Below are 13,420 nucleotides of genomic sequence, written 5' to 3' on the forward strand. Positions count from 1 at the left end.
ATTCATCTCAAGCCACTGCTCCTGATCTGAAGCTCCGATCACACGATAGGGAGTGCTGCTGCTCTCCGGCGAAATTGACGAGCAGAAATACGGAATGCCACTACCAGCTCGCCACTGTAACGTGCCAACGCCGTCACCCGTTCTTCTTGTTTTTTTTTGTATCAATTTGCTAGTCATCGTAGCACTAAAATTTGCATAAAGAACTTGTACGTTGCATAAATTCATAAGGAGACGGATGCGTGCATGAAAAACGGCGTTTGCGCATTATTAGTGGTTTGGAATTTCAACGCTTGATATTGTATTATTCGAGCACTATGATTGTATCTCCGTGCATAAAGGGGGGAAAAAAACACGTGACGGCGATGGCGATTAGATGCTCAAATCCAACAGGATCAAGATGCCGGCGACATTGCCACGAAGAAGGTGGGAGGAAGACGAAGGTTGCCGGCAAGGCCGCCATCCAAGTCCCATTTGTGCACCGGCTCTGCCAACCTGCCATTGCGGTCGCCTGCGTCTCACATGGCTGTTGGCTCAGTACTTGTCGTACAGTACACTACTCCCATCGCAAAGCCAAGAGGAGTCGGGGACGAACGAGTACGGGATCCCGGGAAGGTTCACCCGGCGCCACCTTTTCCCCGTAACGCGAGTAGCGGTGGTCCACTATTTTAAGCGCGGGCGGCGGCGACCAATCGCGAGAACGCCGCGCGCGCAAGATGCAGGGCGCGGCGACCTCTGTCTCCGGAGCCTCGTGGTCCCGGGCCACGCGCGGCCGCGCCTCCGCCCTCGCCTCGCGCCATGCCGGCAGCCTCGCCGCCTCCTCCTCCTCCTCCTCCTACGGGCCCCGGGGTGCCCTCGCCGCCGCCGCCGCGCCGCCGTTGCCGCTCCTCCGCGTTCGCGGCGGCTGCCGGCTCCGGCCTCTGTCGCTGCTGCCCGATAGCGGCAGGAATGGGGAGGTCGCCAAGGCGGCGGCCGCGGCGGCGGCATCGGTGCCGGAGGACGACGCGAGCGCTGCGGCGAGGGGAGAGGGCGCCGGCGGCATTGCGGCCACGGCGCAGCTGGGCGCCATGATCGTCGCGTGGTACCTGCTCAACATCTACTTCAACATCTACAACAAGCAGGTCGGCCATTCACTTCGCCTCGATCAAGAATCAAATCCCCTCCTCTCATCTTCTCGATCGATCAAGAATTCAAGATCAGTAATCAGCGTCGTTTGCCATTGCAGGTTCTCGGCGCGCTGCCGTTGCCGCTGCCATACACCATCACCGCCTTCCAGCTCGCCTTCGGCTCCCTGCTCATCTTCCTCATGTGGGCGACCAGGCTCCACCCGGCGCCCAGGCTCTCCGCTGCGCAGGTGAGGCCGCCATCCTCGACAAGTCGACATCGACGACCGAACAACCTGCGATTTTGTTTTTCCCGTCTGCTGATTCCTAACATGTCTGCAACCTTTGCGGCTGCAGTTGGGCAAGATCGCACCGCTGGCCTTGGGGCACATGCTGGGCACGGTGTTCACCAACATGAGCCTGGGCAAGGTCGCCGTCTCCTTCACCCACACAATCAAGGCCTCCGAGCCCTTCTTCACCGTCGTCCTCTCCGCCCTCTTCCTCGGCGAGGTTCGCCACCTGCGCACACCTGCAAAACAAATTCTGGCCGATTCAGACGATTTCCACCGTGAAATCATCAGAAGCAGAAGAAAATAGTAGCAATTTTTGCTCAGCTCGCTCGCTGTTTCATCTGCAGGTTCCTTCCCTGCCGGTGCTGGGCTCGCTCGTGCCGATCGTTGGCGGGGTCGCCTTGGCATCGTTCACCGAAGTTTCTTTCAACTGGTCAGTGCTGTCCACTACCTATTGGAGAATCCTTTATAGATCCTACCAACGATCCTTTGCCTTTTTGCTGTTGCAACTCAATGATTGGAGGAATCTTGACAGTTGACACTGTAATTTTGTCTGGGGGGGTTCAGGACTGGGTTTTGGAGCGCCATGGCGTCCAATCTGACCAACCAATCAAGGAATGTCCTCAGCAAGAAACTCCTTGCCGGTGACAAGGTGAATTTCCCTTCATCAAATTACCACCGTCAATTGGTGAACTGTTACAGTAAAAAAAATGTCTTGTGATGCAGGATGCTATGGATGACATAAACCTCTTCTCGGTAATCACTGTGCTGTCGTTTCTGCTATCGTGTCCTCTGATGCTGTTCGCAGAAGGCGTCAAGTTCACCCCAGGGTACCTCCAGAGCTCTGTAAGCGTTTTCAAAATTCAGACAAAAGATTCTTGAATCAGCTATGCCATCACTTCCAAACTATGAACTTAGCAGAATCTTGTTTTGACATCATACAGGGCCTGAACCTCCAAGAACTCTGCATCAGGGCAGCACTCGCAGGTTTTTGCTTCCATGGCTATCAGAAGGTGAGGAGATAACCCATACTTCATCCGCATGGATCTTCACCTTCTCTTTGGCTCCAGAAGAGAGAGCTTGTGTTTGATGCATGATCTTCCCTTGCAATGGCAGCTCTCGTACCTGATCTTGTCGAGGGTGTCACCGGTGACCCACTCCGTCGCCAACTGTGTCAAGCGCGTGGTTGTCATCGTCTCTTCAGTTATCTTCTTCAGCACACCCATTTCGCCTGTCAACGCACTAGGTAACTTTGACCAATGCCCCCCCAAAACATTTCAGAAACCATAACTGATGCTGCCGCTTCAAGCTCTGATTATCCTTCTAACCAAGTCACTCATTTTTGCTGTTCTTGCTGCAGGAACTGGTGCTGCATTAGGAGGCGTTTTCCTGTACTCGAAGCTGACGAGAACGAAGAAACCGAAGAATGCATGAGGGATGAAATAGAAAAGGGTACATTAGTTCGTGAAAAATTCTTGTTGTATACACAATTTTGAGGTATACAGATTAGATCGAGATGTATTGATGAGGAGATGGAACAAGCGGAGTTCCCACCCCAGTTGTACACTTGTACCACATGGCACAGGCAGCTCATTTGCAGAGCTGCAACATTCGTGACTGAATATATTCTCGAGACACGGTGTTCTGGCCACAAGATCCAAAACCACAGCAAACAACAGCTGTTTGCGTCAGTGTGCCAGTGTGGTTCAGCGCCACCATAGGATGCGGTTCATCCTGCAGAAGCAGTATGATATACAATCTCAACTTGCTGAGATCCCTCGTCCACGCAGCCTCTACTGAGGCTGGATAAACTCACCTGAGCAGAGGCGCATGGGCAAAAGATGATTCTTTGCACATGTAATAAACCATGCCGCATGCATTTACAACAGTCATCGACATAGATTGTACATAACATTAAACAGAAATACCGGCTGTCCGTTTTGTCCAAAATTCAGCCCTGAGCGGTTTGTTTCCCCATGATCAGGTTCTAGCATTAGGAGGTATACTAGCAAAGAAGTTGAGCTTAAAAAGCTTTACAAACTACGACCACCAGCACATGGTAAGGTATCAGCCTTCTCCCAGGCATCAAATCAGCATACCAGGAAACCATTTGGGATTAGACCAACACCCATATCCTAAGTTAGCGATGTTCCATGACATCCTTTGATTTGAGCAAGGTAGCAAAGGAAACAATATAATTGGTCAGGGTACCCATCTTCATCTACTTGGTTTCGTCACCATCGGAAAAACTGGGTCACACCTAGAAGATGCAATTACCAGTTGGAAACTCCCACAGCCTTGCTAGGACTCCTGCTCCTAGCACGGAATCCGTCATTGCTTGTTCTGCTTTGATCCCCTCCACGTGGTCCATAGAACCTGCAATCAAATGGAGGATCCAGACGGTCAAGATACGCTCTCCATGGATGCAATCATATTCCAAATGATAAGAAACTTCGGAAAAGTGCTAATAGCTGTTGGAAAAAAGGCACTGGACAAAATATTCACCAATTAAATTAGTTTTAATTCAAAACAAGTCGCATTAGCTTAGTACTTCAACAAGACACTGTTAGCACAACAGGTTCACAGAGCAACATGATAAGTTCAGAGATTGTCTATAAACTTTGGAATTTCAAATGACATATCCAGGTAATTCCAAAGGTGGTAAACATCTGGCTATGTCAAGTGTGGTACAGCCATGACTAATAAAGTACCTTTCATGAAAGCTGAGACCATCCCCAGATTGATTGTTGCTGGAGCTGTATGGAAGATGGAAAAATAATTATTTAGCAGGGATACATAAGCTACACACAAGCATCTGGACAGGAAAATTGATGTACACACCTGGGAGGAAAGCTTGGATTGTCACCAGTCTGATTGTTGCGGCTGCTGTTATCATAGCAGTAAAGTGATGGTTCATTATAATGTATATATAGATGGCCAAAGGCAATGTAGAATAGAAATTGCTACCATACCTGCCATGAAAGCTAGGAGTATCACCAAATTGACCGCCACTCGTGCTGTTATGGAAGCTGCTATTTGATGACTCGTCAGGTTTGTACTAGGCGAAAAGGCAGCATTCAAACAGAAACTGATACACACCTCGAGTGAAAGCTTGAACCACCACCAGCCTGATTGCCAAAGCTACTGTTATTGAAGCTGTCCGTTGATCTTCTACCCCCATATCCCTGACCACCATAGGAGTCATCAGAAGATGCCCACCGACGTGATCTTCCACCATATCCTCCACGAGAAGCCATTTCTTTTAATTGTGGCGGCACTGATTGGTCTGCCCCCTCCAAAATTTTCACAAGGTCTGAAGCATACTTTGAGTCCTGGTCACCAAAGAATGTGAAGGCAGATCCTGTTGCACCTGCCCTACCTGTCCTTCCAATTCTGTGGACATAGTCCTCCACACCAGTTGGGAAATCATAGTTAACCACGACTCTGTGACAAGAGATTTTGGAAGGATTGTCAGTGGGCTGCATTAAAAAAATTTAAGGGTTATAAAAATGTTGCTCATCCACTATTTACAATCATCATTGCCATAACCATGCCATCATTGTCCAAATGATTAGAAAATTAAACTCTGAAATTTTGAAAGCAACAATGATAAAGGTCCAACCTGATATCCTTTATGTCTAAGCCTCGAGCGGCCACATCCGTGGCTACAAGAACAGGACACCTGCCACTTCGGAAGTCACTCAACACAGAATCCCTCTCCGCCTGTGATTTATCACCATGAATAGCAGAAGCACCATACTGACGTGATAAGTTCCGAGCCAGCTGATCACACATCCTCTTGGTGGAGCAAAATATTATAACTTTGGACCCAGGCTCTTGTGAACGCAAGATCTGATCAAGTCGTCTTGATTTCTCCGAATGTGAGATAACCTCCACATGCTGCAGTGTGCAACAAACCACTTCAAAGTACAGAAACAATCTGTCTTGTTTGATAAAAAAAGAAAAAAAACATTTTCTTACCTGAGTAATTGACTTATTTGCAACGAGCTGATCAGTGTTCCCAATGTTAACTTGAATTGGGTTAACCAGTAAATCTGACGCTATTTTTCTCACCTCTTTTGGCCATGTGGCAGTGTACATAAGAGTTTGCCGTCTAGATGGCATTTGTTTCACAATTTTTCTTATTTGTGGCTCAAATCCCATATCAAGCATACGGTCAGCTTCATCAAGGACAAGATATGATACTTGACGCAGGCTCACTCTATTCATTTCCAAAATGTCGTTCAATCTCCCAGGAGTTGCAACAACAACGTCAGCACCACGATCCAACTCTCTTAGCTGAGGACCTTTTGGAGCACCTCCATATAAGCACTTCAAATAAAAAAATAGGATTAAAGAACATCCCATGATAGAACATACTAAATGGAACTTTCATCTGCTCAGATAGTAAGTCATTTGAAAATACGATCTAGGTTCTAGATCTAGGTTGACAGAACCACAGTGAGGGTATCAGATTTAAGAAAAGATAAAGCAACATACCGTAGAAGATATTCTTGAAGATTTGCCAAACTTGATTGCTTCATCTTGAATTTGTGTTGCCAATTCCCTGGTTGGAGACAAAACTAATACTGTTGGACCTTCCCTTGAATTATGCTGTAGGCGCTTCAGAAGAATAAACCCTGGAATGAGATAGCCCAGTGTTTTTCCAGAACCTGTCTTCGCCACAGCTACAATATCACGACCCTTTAGAGCAATTGGCCATGACTGAGCTTGGATAGGAGTTGGCGCAGAGAATCCTGCTTGCATGACCTGTAAAAAATAGATCCCCTTAGATATAACTAATATGTGAATAACTGTGTAAGGATACAAGTCTAAATCTAGTATATAGCAAAGAGAGAAGGCTTCTCATGATGTGTAATTTTTAGCTATACAGAAGCCAAGCCAAATATCATGCACTGGAGGACTGGAAACAAAATAAAGGAGGTGTTCCAAACCACAGGAGGCTGAACAAGACAACAAACAGGTCGAACCCCGACTTGGATTGTTGACTTGAAGAGCCTGGTGCAAAGAAAATTCAGCTTAATCAAAGCATAGGTACAATGAATGCATGATGACCACCTAGTTCCATTAGAAATGGATGCGACAAAGCACATAAATACTGGTGTGCGTTTTATGCACCTACCTCCCTTAGAATCTCCGAAGGGAAGCCAGTGGATTGAAATGTCATGAAGGGCGCTGGTGCCTCGTTGCCCTGATAATAAAGGAAGAGAAACACTAAGTAACTTGTAAATTACAAACAAGAGTGATTGAGGGTATATGATTAGTTGAGGACATACAACGATAGTAATCTCATGCTTAGCACGATATGCTTCTGTCGACATTTGGCTTCCATTGGCAGCCTGAGAAACTTGATTGGTGAACTGAGCACTCTGTGAAACATTCGCTCCAGCTGCAGAGCGTGGCTGGAAACAAGATAGCATGTTATGAATGGGGCAAGGAATGTACATCACTTATGATCATGCTCTTTTAAGACTAAATTTTATGCTCTTTGCTGCACCATTACTATTACAGTATTGCTGTATCTTCTTGCAATTGTGAAGCAGCAATCCAGTGTAAATACAAAAATTTGTTCGCATGTACAGATAACTAGGCACATTTTGTATGCAGCTTCAGTGGGCTCCTGAAAAACAGGGGACCTCTTGATAAATAGTGGTTAATCATGAAAGGTCATCATTATGAACTTCATTAACTGATTATCTACTTCCTTCTACAAAATCAACCAGCAGACAGGGAAACACCTAGCTTCCCGCTTTATTTTTATACTGGCATCCTTGCCCAAAACCACGAATTGCACACAACAGAGCAAATGCAGCGCAAAGTAGGACATGCAACACACGATTGATAGTGAAATAAAGAGAGCGAGGATATCAGGAACCTCTGCGTGATCATTCCTTGTCCTGTTATCGGAAGGGGGCACATACTGCGAGCGGCTCACCGCAGCTTCCGAGCGTGACTGAAACACAAAGACTGGCTATTATGACAATCTCAGAAATGTTTATCCTCTAAACAACAGAGCATCTAGCGGACCTCAACCCTCGTACGAAGCCACATTCCTAGAAAGCAGGAAGAACGAGGAGGAATTGGGGTATTGTTACCTCGGAAGGTCCGGAGCTCCTCGCCCTCTCCTCGGGCCTGGAGTAGCCAGGCGGCTGCGACGGGGAGGCGGGCACGGCCGCGACGGGGCGCTCGTACTGGGTGACCTTGGTGTCCGGGTTCCAGAAGTAGAGGTACCCAGTGTTGCCGTCGATGAGCGCCCTCCACGGCTTGGGCAGGGTCGGATCTGGCGGCGCGTATCGCGGGCCCTTGGACGCCGGCGCGGACGCCGACGACGCCATCCCCGCGCGTCCCCAACACCCTCTCACCAACCCCCTGCCACACAGCGCACCCACGAATATGTTCAGATCAGCCGGGACGGGACGAGGGCACAACGAGATGCAATGCGCGCGCGAGGAGCGAGCGGGATCGCGGCGAGGAGGAGGGAAGGAAGCGGGCGAAGCCCTACCGATCGAGGCGCGGCGGAATGCGGGAGGCGGCGGCCGGAGGAGGAGCGGAGGGGGTGGAGGCGATTGGGGTTTTCGTCACCGAACCCTTCTCTCTCTCCGGTGCGGCCGGGATTGAGTAGGCGTCGCCGATTAAAAAGGGAGGAAAAAAAAGGAAAGGGGGAAGCGGAGGCGCCGAGGAGGCCGGGGACAAGTCGCCAGTGTTGTGTGTGAGGTTGTGAAGTGGGGGACGACAGCTGGTGGTGGGACCCGCCGGGGGCGCCGAAGGCCGCGCCCGTCCGCTCCGGCTGGGGGCCCAACGCAGGTGATCTTTTGCTGGATTCGGCCCAGGAAGTCGATTGTTCACTGTGCAGTCCGTGCTTTCCTTTCTTGGCTACGGGGAACATGTCATGGTGACGTTTCGGGGTCACACGTGACAAGTCATCGGCTTCTGGTGATGTGCACGTTGCCAGATACTGTACTGTTCGTCGGTCAGCTTGGCATTCGGTCCCGATAGTTGATTTTGATTTGAAGGAATGGATGCTGCAATGTTTCGTTTGAGTAATCAAACAAACTTAAAAGGAATCATAACTCTTGTCAAATATTGACACTGGCAGCAAGTGGCATGCATGGTGATGGGCCATCCGGCCTGAACAGAGGCATCTCATCTAAATTGCACACCCGTCTTTCAAACAAGGTAATGGTACTTGCATTTTGGTTATACCATATGTAATGTACCGTATCTGTGATGATACTCATGTGCCGCTTTCACTCCAGCTTCACAACGAGTATCATAACATAACGTTCAGCATGCACTTCATTCAGTATCGTATCATAATTTTTCCCCGGTTTTCCAGATATATCCTCTTGATAAGATAAAGAATTAAAGACTGCTAACATAAAACACAATCATTTTCATGATCACCGATAAAAGATTGTGCTAGCATAAAACCTTATCATTTTTATGATCACCAAGTGAGCTCGTTCCTCACAAGTTACAGCCACTTCACATTACAGAACCAAACGAAATACAACAGTTCAGAATCGCATCAGTCGAGGTAGCTGCATCACCACGAAAAGGACACTGACAATACATGACTCCTTGCCCCTCAGAATAATCCAACCATCTACAACCGAAAGACATCGGTGTTAATGCTTTCTTAATCAATACAAATCACACTTTTGTCCACAACTCAATGTCACACCTTTCTTCATCGCTTTCTTTGACAAATTCGACAAAGCGGCTATCAGGACTTCTCTAACATTACAAACTTACCAATTACCACCACAACTGTGTGATCAGCAAGTACAACAGGCCTCCATGAACAAAAACATGTATGACAGGCCAAACCATCATTATCTCATCTCAAGCCTAAACCTATGTCATTCTTTATCCTTTCTTGAGGAACAACTACATGTTATCCCTACGAAAGAATTCGTGCTAGTCATACAGCCCCTCTTGCTCCCAGATGTCCACAAGGAAATCGACCATCTCCTGCAATTTCATGGTCCAGGTCTAAGCAACATGCCATGCATTAAAATGGTCAACTGAAATGTATTAGATCTTACGTGAAGAGGAATGGGTTGAGAAAACGGCTTATTTGATCCAAGCAGACTCTCATATGCTGCATTCCAACTGCATAATAAATATAGTATTTTGGTGAGCATAATCGCATAAGCCTTCATAATACACCAAGATAGCATTCCTTGAAGCTTCATGAGATGGCACACAAGAAACACACCATCCAAAACAAAACATGATACTTGGTTTCAGCATATCATGGGAGATAAAATTAGAACGTGGTACATATTTCAGCAAAACAAACTGTACACAAACAAGACTGGGTATCCTATTTCAGGTTCAAATTTACATCTTCGCTGATTCTCAGCATCCTGCCATCAAATTTGATTCGTAGGTACTCCATTCATTGCTTATGAAAGTGGGAATATTGCAATGGCGTCTCAGAGGATGTTGTGCAAGTAATGTGAAATGGAGGGAGTACACAAAGAAATACACAGGGTTTTGTATACAAAAGAGCGATATATAGTGTTCAACATGAAAGAGAGCAATAAACTATACTAGCAGAGCAATACCAACAGAAGTAGCCAGTACAACTGTACGAGTGAAAACACCAAGATAAAAACGAATAAAGCGGAACAATCTCAAACTTCCGAAGAAATAAATTGTGAGTAAAAAATAAACTAAATGGTTCCTGAAAGTTGAAACAAGAATTTTATATTATACTTCTGACAGAAAAGGTGTTATGGCAAAGTTTTATGGGTTGCTTCTGTGTACTTATAGGTCATCTTATTCTCTCATACCTCAACACTGGTTCCCGGACTTGCTTCACCTTCGGCCGTAGACTTCTAATTTCAGTCCACTCCTGCCGAGTCTGTTCCCAAAGGATGCGTCCTGCAATAATATTTAATATTTTGAATTTCAGGTAACCATACTGAGGCACTTATCAAAAGGTGCTCCAATTTCACTTGTTATCCAGCAAGAAAATCAGAACGACAATTGATCAATACTTTGCCTGCTCAAATGTTTTCATCCTTTTTTAAAAAATGATCAAAAGATTTATCATTCACTAAAGAAGACAGGCACCTTAGCTTGTCCTAGGTATCAAAGTCGGTTGGGTGGAGAGGTCAAGCAGCCTCCCCACCACCAGACCACTGCCTGCTCAGATTTTTAACAGGCCAATCTAGTAGCAGAATGTACCGGATGTTATAAAAGATGACAGTACAAAACTTGATTCAAAGCCTCCAAAGAATTTTTTGCTTAGAGCCACACAAACTAAGACATGGTAGTATGGTTTACCAAATGCATCGATGTTGTTACAGACAACAGTTACCAACGGTACGTGAAACCATGACATAGTTTCACATGAATATTGAGATTATGCCAAGTCATGGTACTTCTAAAAAGACTTCATCAAGCTATGACCAACAATCTTTTTCTCAGCTAAAAGAAGCTATGCCAAAATAAAGGTTAAGATTTAGTAAGTGTGGCTGGACAATATGTGGATCCAGTGAGAAAAACCTAGTTTAGCAAAACTGACAACATGACTCAGAAAGACTTACCATAATTACCAAGTTCAGGAAGGTTATGGCTGCTTCCAGTTCCATGCTGATCAAAGCCCCAATTGGATATGCTGATTGAAGAATTTGCCCTGAGATCTGATGGTTCAACTTCGATGGTGGTTGTACTCCAAAATGGCTCTGGTATGGGAATTTGGTCATGGGTAATTAAGTTCCTGGACAGCTCACCCAGTTGCTTTACAGCCTTATCACAGCATCCAAAACAGCCTCTGCTCTGTTTGGAAGGAGTTTGAACATGCACACAATTGGCGATAAGAAAAAAAACCCAAAAGTGCTAAAGTTACGAAAACACATTACAAGCATGACACAGTCCAGAGGCAGGCAAGGTAACCTTCCACTTCCACTAGTGGGTGAAACACCGAGACCACAAGAATACTGCAAAATCTATTCCCACCGAGACACCTACTAGCTAACAAGTAGACATTTGATGGTAAAATTGCAGGGAGAAGGCATGCCAAGTGCTAATCAAGTAGTCGCTAATCAGCGACAACATCCCCTCCCTTTCTCCCATCACCTAGTCTCCAGGATATGAAGAACTCGCATACAGAGGCCCTGGGGGATCCGTCACCAGCCTAGACGAACCATAACGCGGACGGGACGCACCCTGAAACGCCCTGTCGTCTCGCGACAGAACGATTCCATGTAAAGCACGTCGCTATCAATTCGATCCCCTTCTGCATCACTCTCTACCAACCACGTCAATCTGCCACAATCCATCGCCGCGCACCGGCCAGAAGCAGCCGATTCCACTCGCGGCGGCGGAACTCCTCCTACGGCTCGGTCCTAGGCGGCGCGGATCGCACTCGGGAGGAACCAGATGAAAAAGCAAAGACGGGCGAAGAGGAACGTGGGCGGAGCGGGGACCCACCCGGAGCAGAGGAAGAGGCAGGCGGAGGAGAGGAGCCGCGGGACGGAGCGCCAGTCCCAGCCCTCGCCCAGGTCGACGTCCCCGTCGCCCACCCTCGCCGCCGATCCGCCGCCGCGCGTGGTCGCCATGCCGCCCGCACCGCACCGGCACCGCACCCACTCCACTCGCCGGATTGATTGGTTCGGTCGGTCTGGTTCCGTGGTTGGTTCGCGACGCGCCGACGCGCCCCGCCTCGGTGCAGCGGGGGTAGGCACCGACCGGATCGGGATTGGGGGCGCGAGGGCGAGGGCGGGCGGGTCGCGTCACGATCGCACGTGATTTTGGATAAGAGGAGAGCGCGCCGTGACGTGTTCAGCTGGCTCTTGGACGTCGACAGCGGCCGGCCTCTCTGGCGCCCAGTCATAGACTCGTAGCGTCGTCTCACCATTTCGCGCATGACACATGGGCCTCCTCTTGAGATCAACTGGGCCGGTTTGCGCGACTTTTTTTTTATTTTTAGCTCTTTTTCGAAAGATTCTCACGAATACGCCCTTGACTAAACCAATTCCAAAAATGAACTCTTAGCTTGGCGCCATCCACGCTGGCGCCAAGCTTACACGTCTCGACGTCAGGATGGCCGGCACCAAGGTCCATGCGCAGCTGCTGGCGTGGATGGCGACGTGGCAGGGGCTTGGCGCCATGGATCTTGGCGCCGTAGTCCTCGGCGTCGAGCAATTTATCCCATCCTCCTGTCGTTTCGAACGAAATAAGTATAATTATTCTGAGGAGTGTGCAACAAACTACGCTCTAGTTCAACTGGTTAGGACGTGGGCTTCTTATCCTAAAGACCTAAGTTTGAATCCTTGTGTTGAATCTTTTTTTCTATATTTTTTTTCTAGCAGCTTCCGGCCGGGACGGGAAGTCCGTTTCCACCTGCGAGCTTTTTTTTCCGGAGTTCGAACTCAGGTCTTTGGGATAAGAAGCCCACGTCCTAACCAGTTAAACTAGAGCGTAGTTTGTTGCACACTCCTCGGAATAATTATACTTGTTTCGTTCGAAACGCCACGAGGATGGGATAAATTGTTCGACGCCGAGCACTACGGCGCCAAGATCCATGGCGCCAAGCCCCCGCCACGTCGCCATCCACGCCAGCAGCTGCGCATGGACCTTGACGCCAGCCATCCTGGTGCCGAGACGTGTAAGCTTGGCGCCAGCGTGGATGGCGCCAAGCTAAGGATCCATTTTTGAAATTAATTTCGCCAGGGATATATTTGTGAGAATCTTTCAAAAAAAGATTAAAAAACAAAAAAGTTGGCCGGTTTGCTTGCACACAGCAGCACACGTGCCAACAACACGAGTTTCTCGTAACCATTGTCCTCGTGTAGTTAAGTCAGACACGCAGGGATGGTAAATGATCTCTAATTTAACTAGTAAATTTAAAAATCAAGCTGAATAAAGGAGTTAAAAATAGATAGAACTGAGTTGGATTGTTAAGGACCATGAGAGCCATGATCTATTACCACCCCTACCTGCATATCTGAAAACCTGATCGACGGTGACCAGAATGGTAGACTTGTACCAACA

The 13,420-nt window shown here is 47.7% G+C and overlaps 3 protein-coding genes across 4 annotated transcripts; 1 reads left to right on the forward strand and 2 right to left on the reverse strand.

Moving 5' to 3' along the window:
• The first annotated feature begins 340 nt into the window (after positions 1-340).
• On the forward strand, positions 341-3,044 carry LOC117857424 (phosphoenolpyruvate/phosphate translocator 3, chloroplastic). The gene is made up of 9 exons (XM_034740080.2): positions 341-1,118; positions 1,223-1,351; positions 1,458-1,610; positions 1,738-1,823; positions 1,958-2,042; positions 2,117-2,236; positions 2,335-2,403; positions 2,507-2,636; positions 2,751-3,044. The coding sequence occupies exons 1-9, from the start codon at positions 714-716 to the stop codon at positions 2,822-2,824; spliced, it is 1,251 nt and encodes a 416-aa protein (XP_034595971.1). The 5' UTR covers positions 341-713; the 3' UTR covers positions 2,825-3,044.
• A 204-nt stretch (positions 3,045-3,248) lies between these two features.
• LOC117857422 (DEAD-box ATP-dependent RNA helicase 14) lies at positions 3,249-8,073 on the reverse strand. 2 transcript variants are annotated; one of them, XM_034740077.2, is made up of 13 exons: positions 7,914-8,073; positions 7,507-7,780; positions 7,287-7,364; positions 6,688-6,813; positions 6,534-6,602; positions 5,891-6,160; positions 5,372-5,722; positions 5,013-5,290; positions 4,490-4,834; positions 4,363-4,419; positions 4,232-4,273; positions 4,102-4,146; positions 3,249-3,766 (listed from the first exon to the last, which is right to left on the reverse strand). In XM_034740077.2, exons 2-13 carry the CDS (start codon positions 7,744-7,746, stop codon positions 3,664-3,666), a joined length of 2,004 nt encoding a protein of 667 aa, XP_034595968.1. In that variant the 5' UTR covers positions 7,747-7,780; positions 7,914-8,073; the 3' UTR covers positions 3,249-3,663. The 2 variants fall into 2 exon arrangements, with proteins under 2 accessions (XP_034595968.1, XP_034595967.1); XM_034740076.2 differs by having other exon boundaries at positions 4,232-4,276.
• A 758-nt stretch (positions 8,074-8,831) lies between these two features.
• On the reverse strand, positions 8,832-12,118 carry LOC117857425 (uncharacterized). Its single transcript, XM_034740081.2, has 5 exons — positions 11,858-12,118; positions 10,972-11,198; positions 10,213-10,303; positions 9,460-9,526; positions 8,832-9,385 (listed from the first exon to the last, which is right to left on the reverse strand). Exons 1-5 carry the CDS (start codon positions 11,983-11,985, stop codon positions 9,332-9,334), a joined length of 567 nt encoding a protein of 188 aa, XP_034595972.1. The 5' UTR covers positions 11,986-12,118; the 3' UTR covers positions 8,832-9,331.
• Positions 12,119-13,420: the final 1,302 nt, after the last annotated feature.

Source organism: Setaria viridis, chromosome 5, assembly GCF_005286985.2.
Source record: "Setaria viridis chromosome 5, Setaria_viridis_v4.0, whole genome shotgun sequence".
Classification (NCBI taxonomy): domain Eukaryota; kingdom Viridiplantae; phylum Streptophyta; class Magnoliopsida; order Poales; family Poaceae; genus Setaria; species Setaria viridis.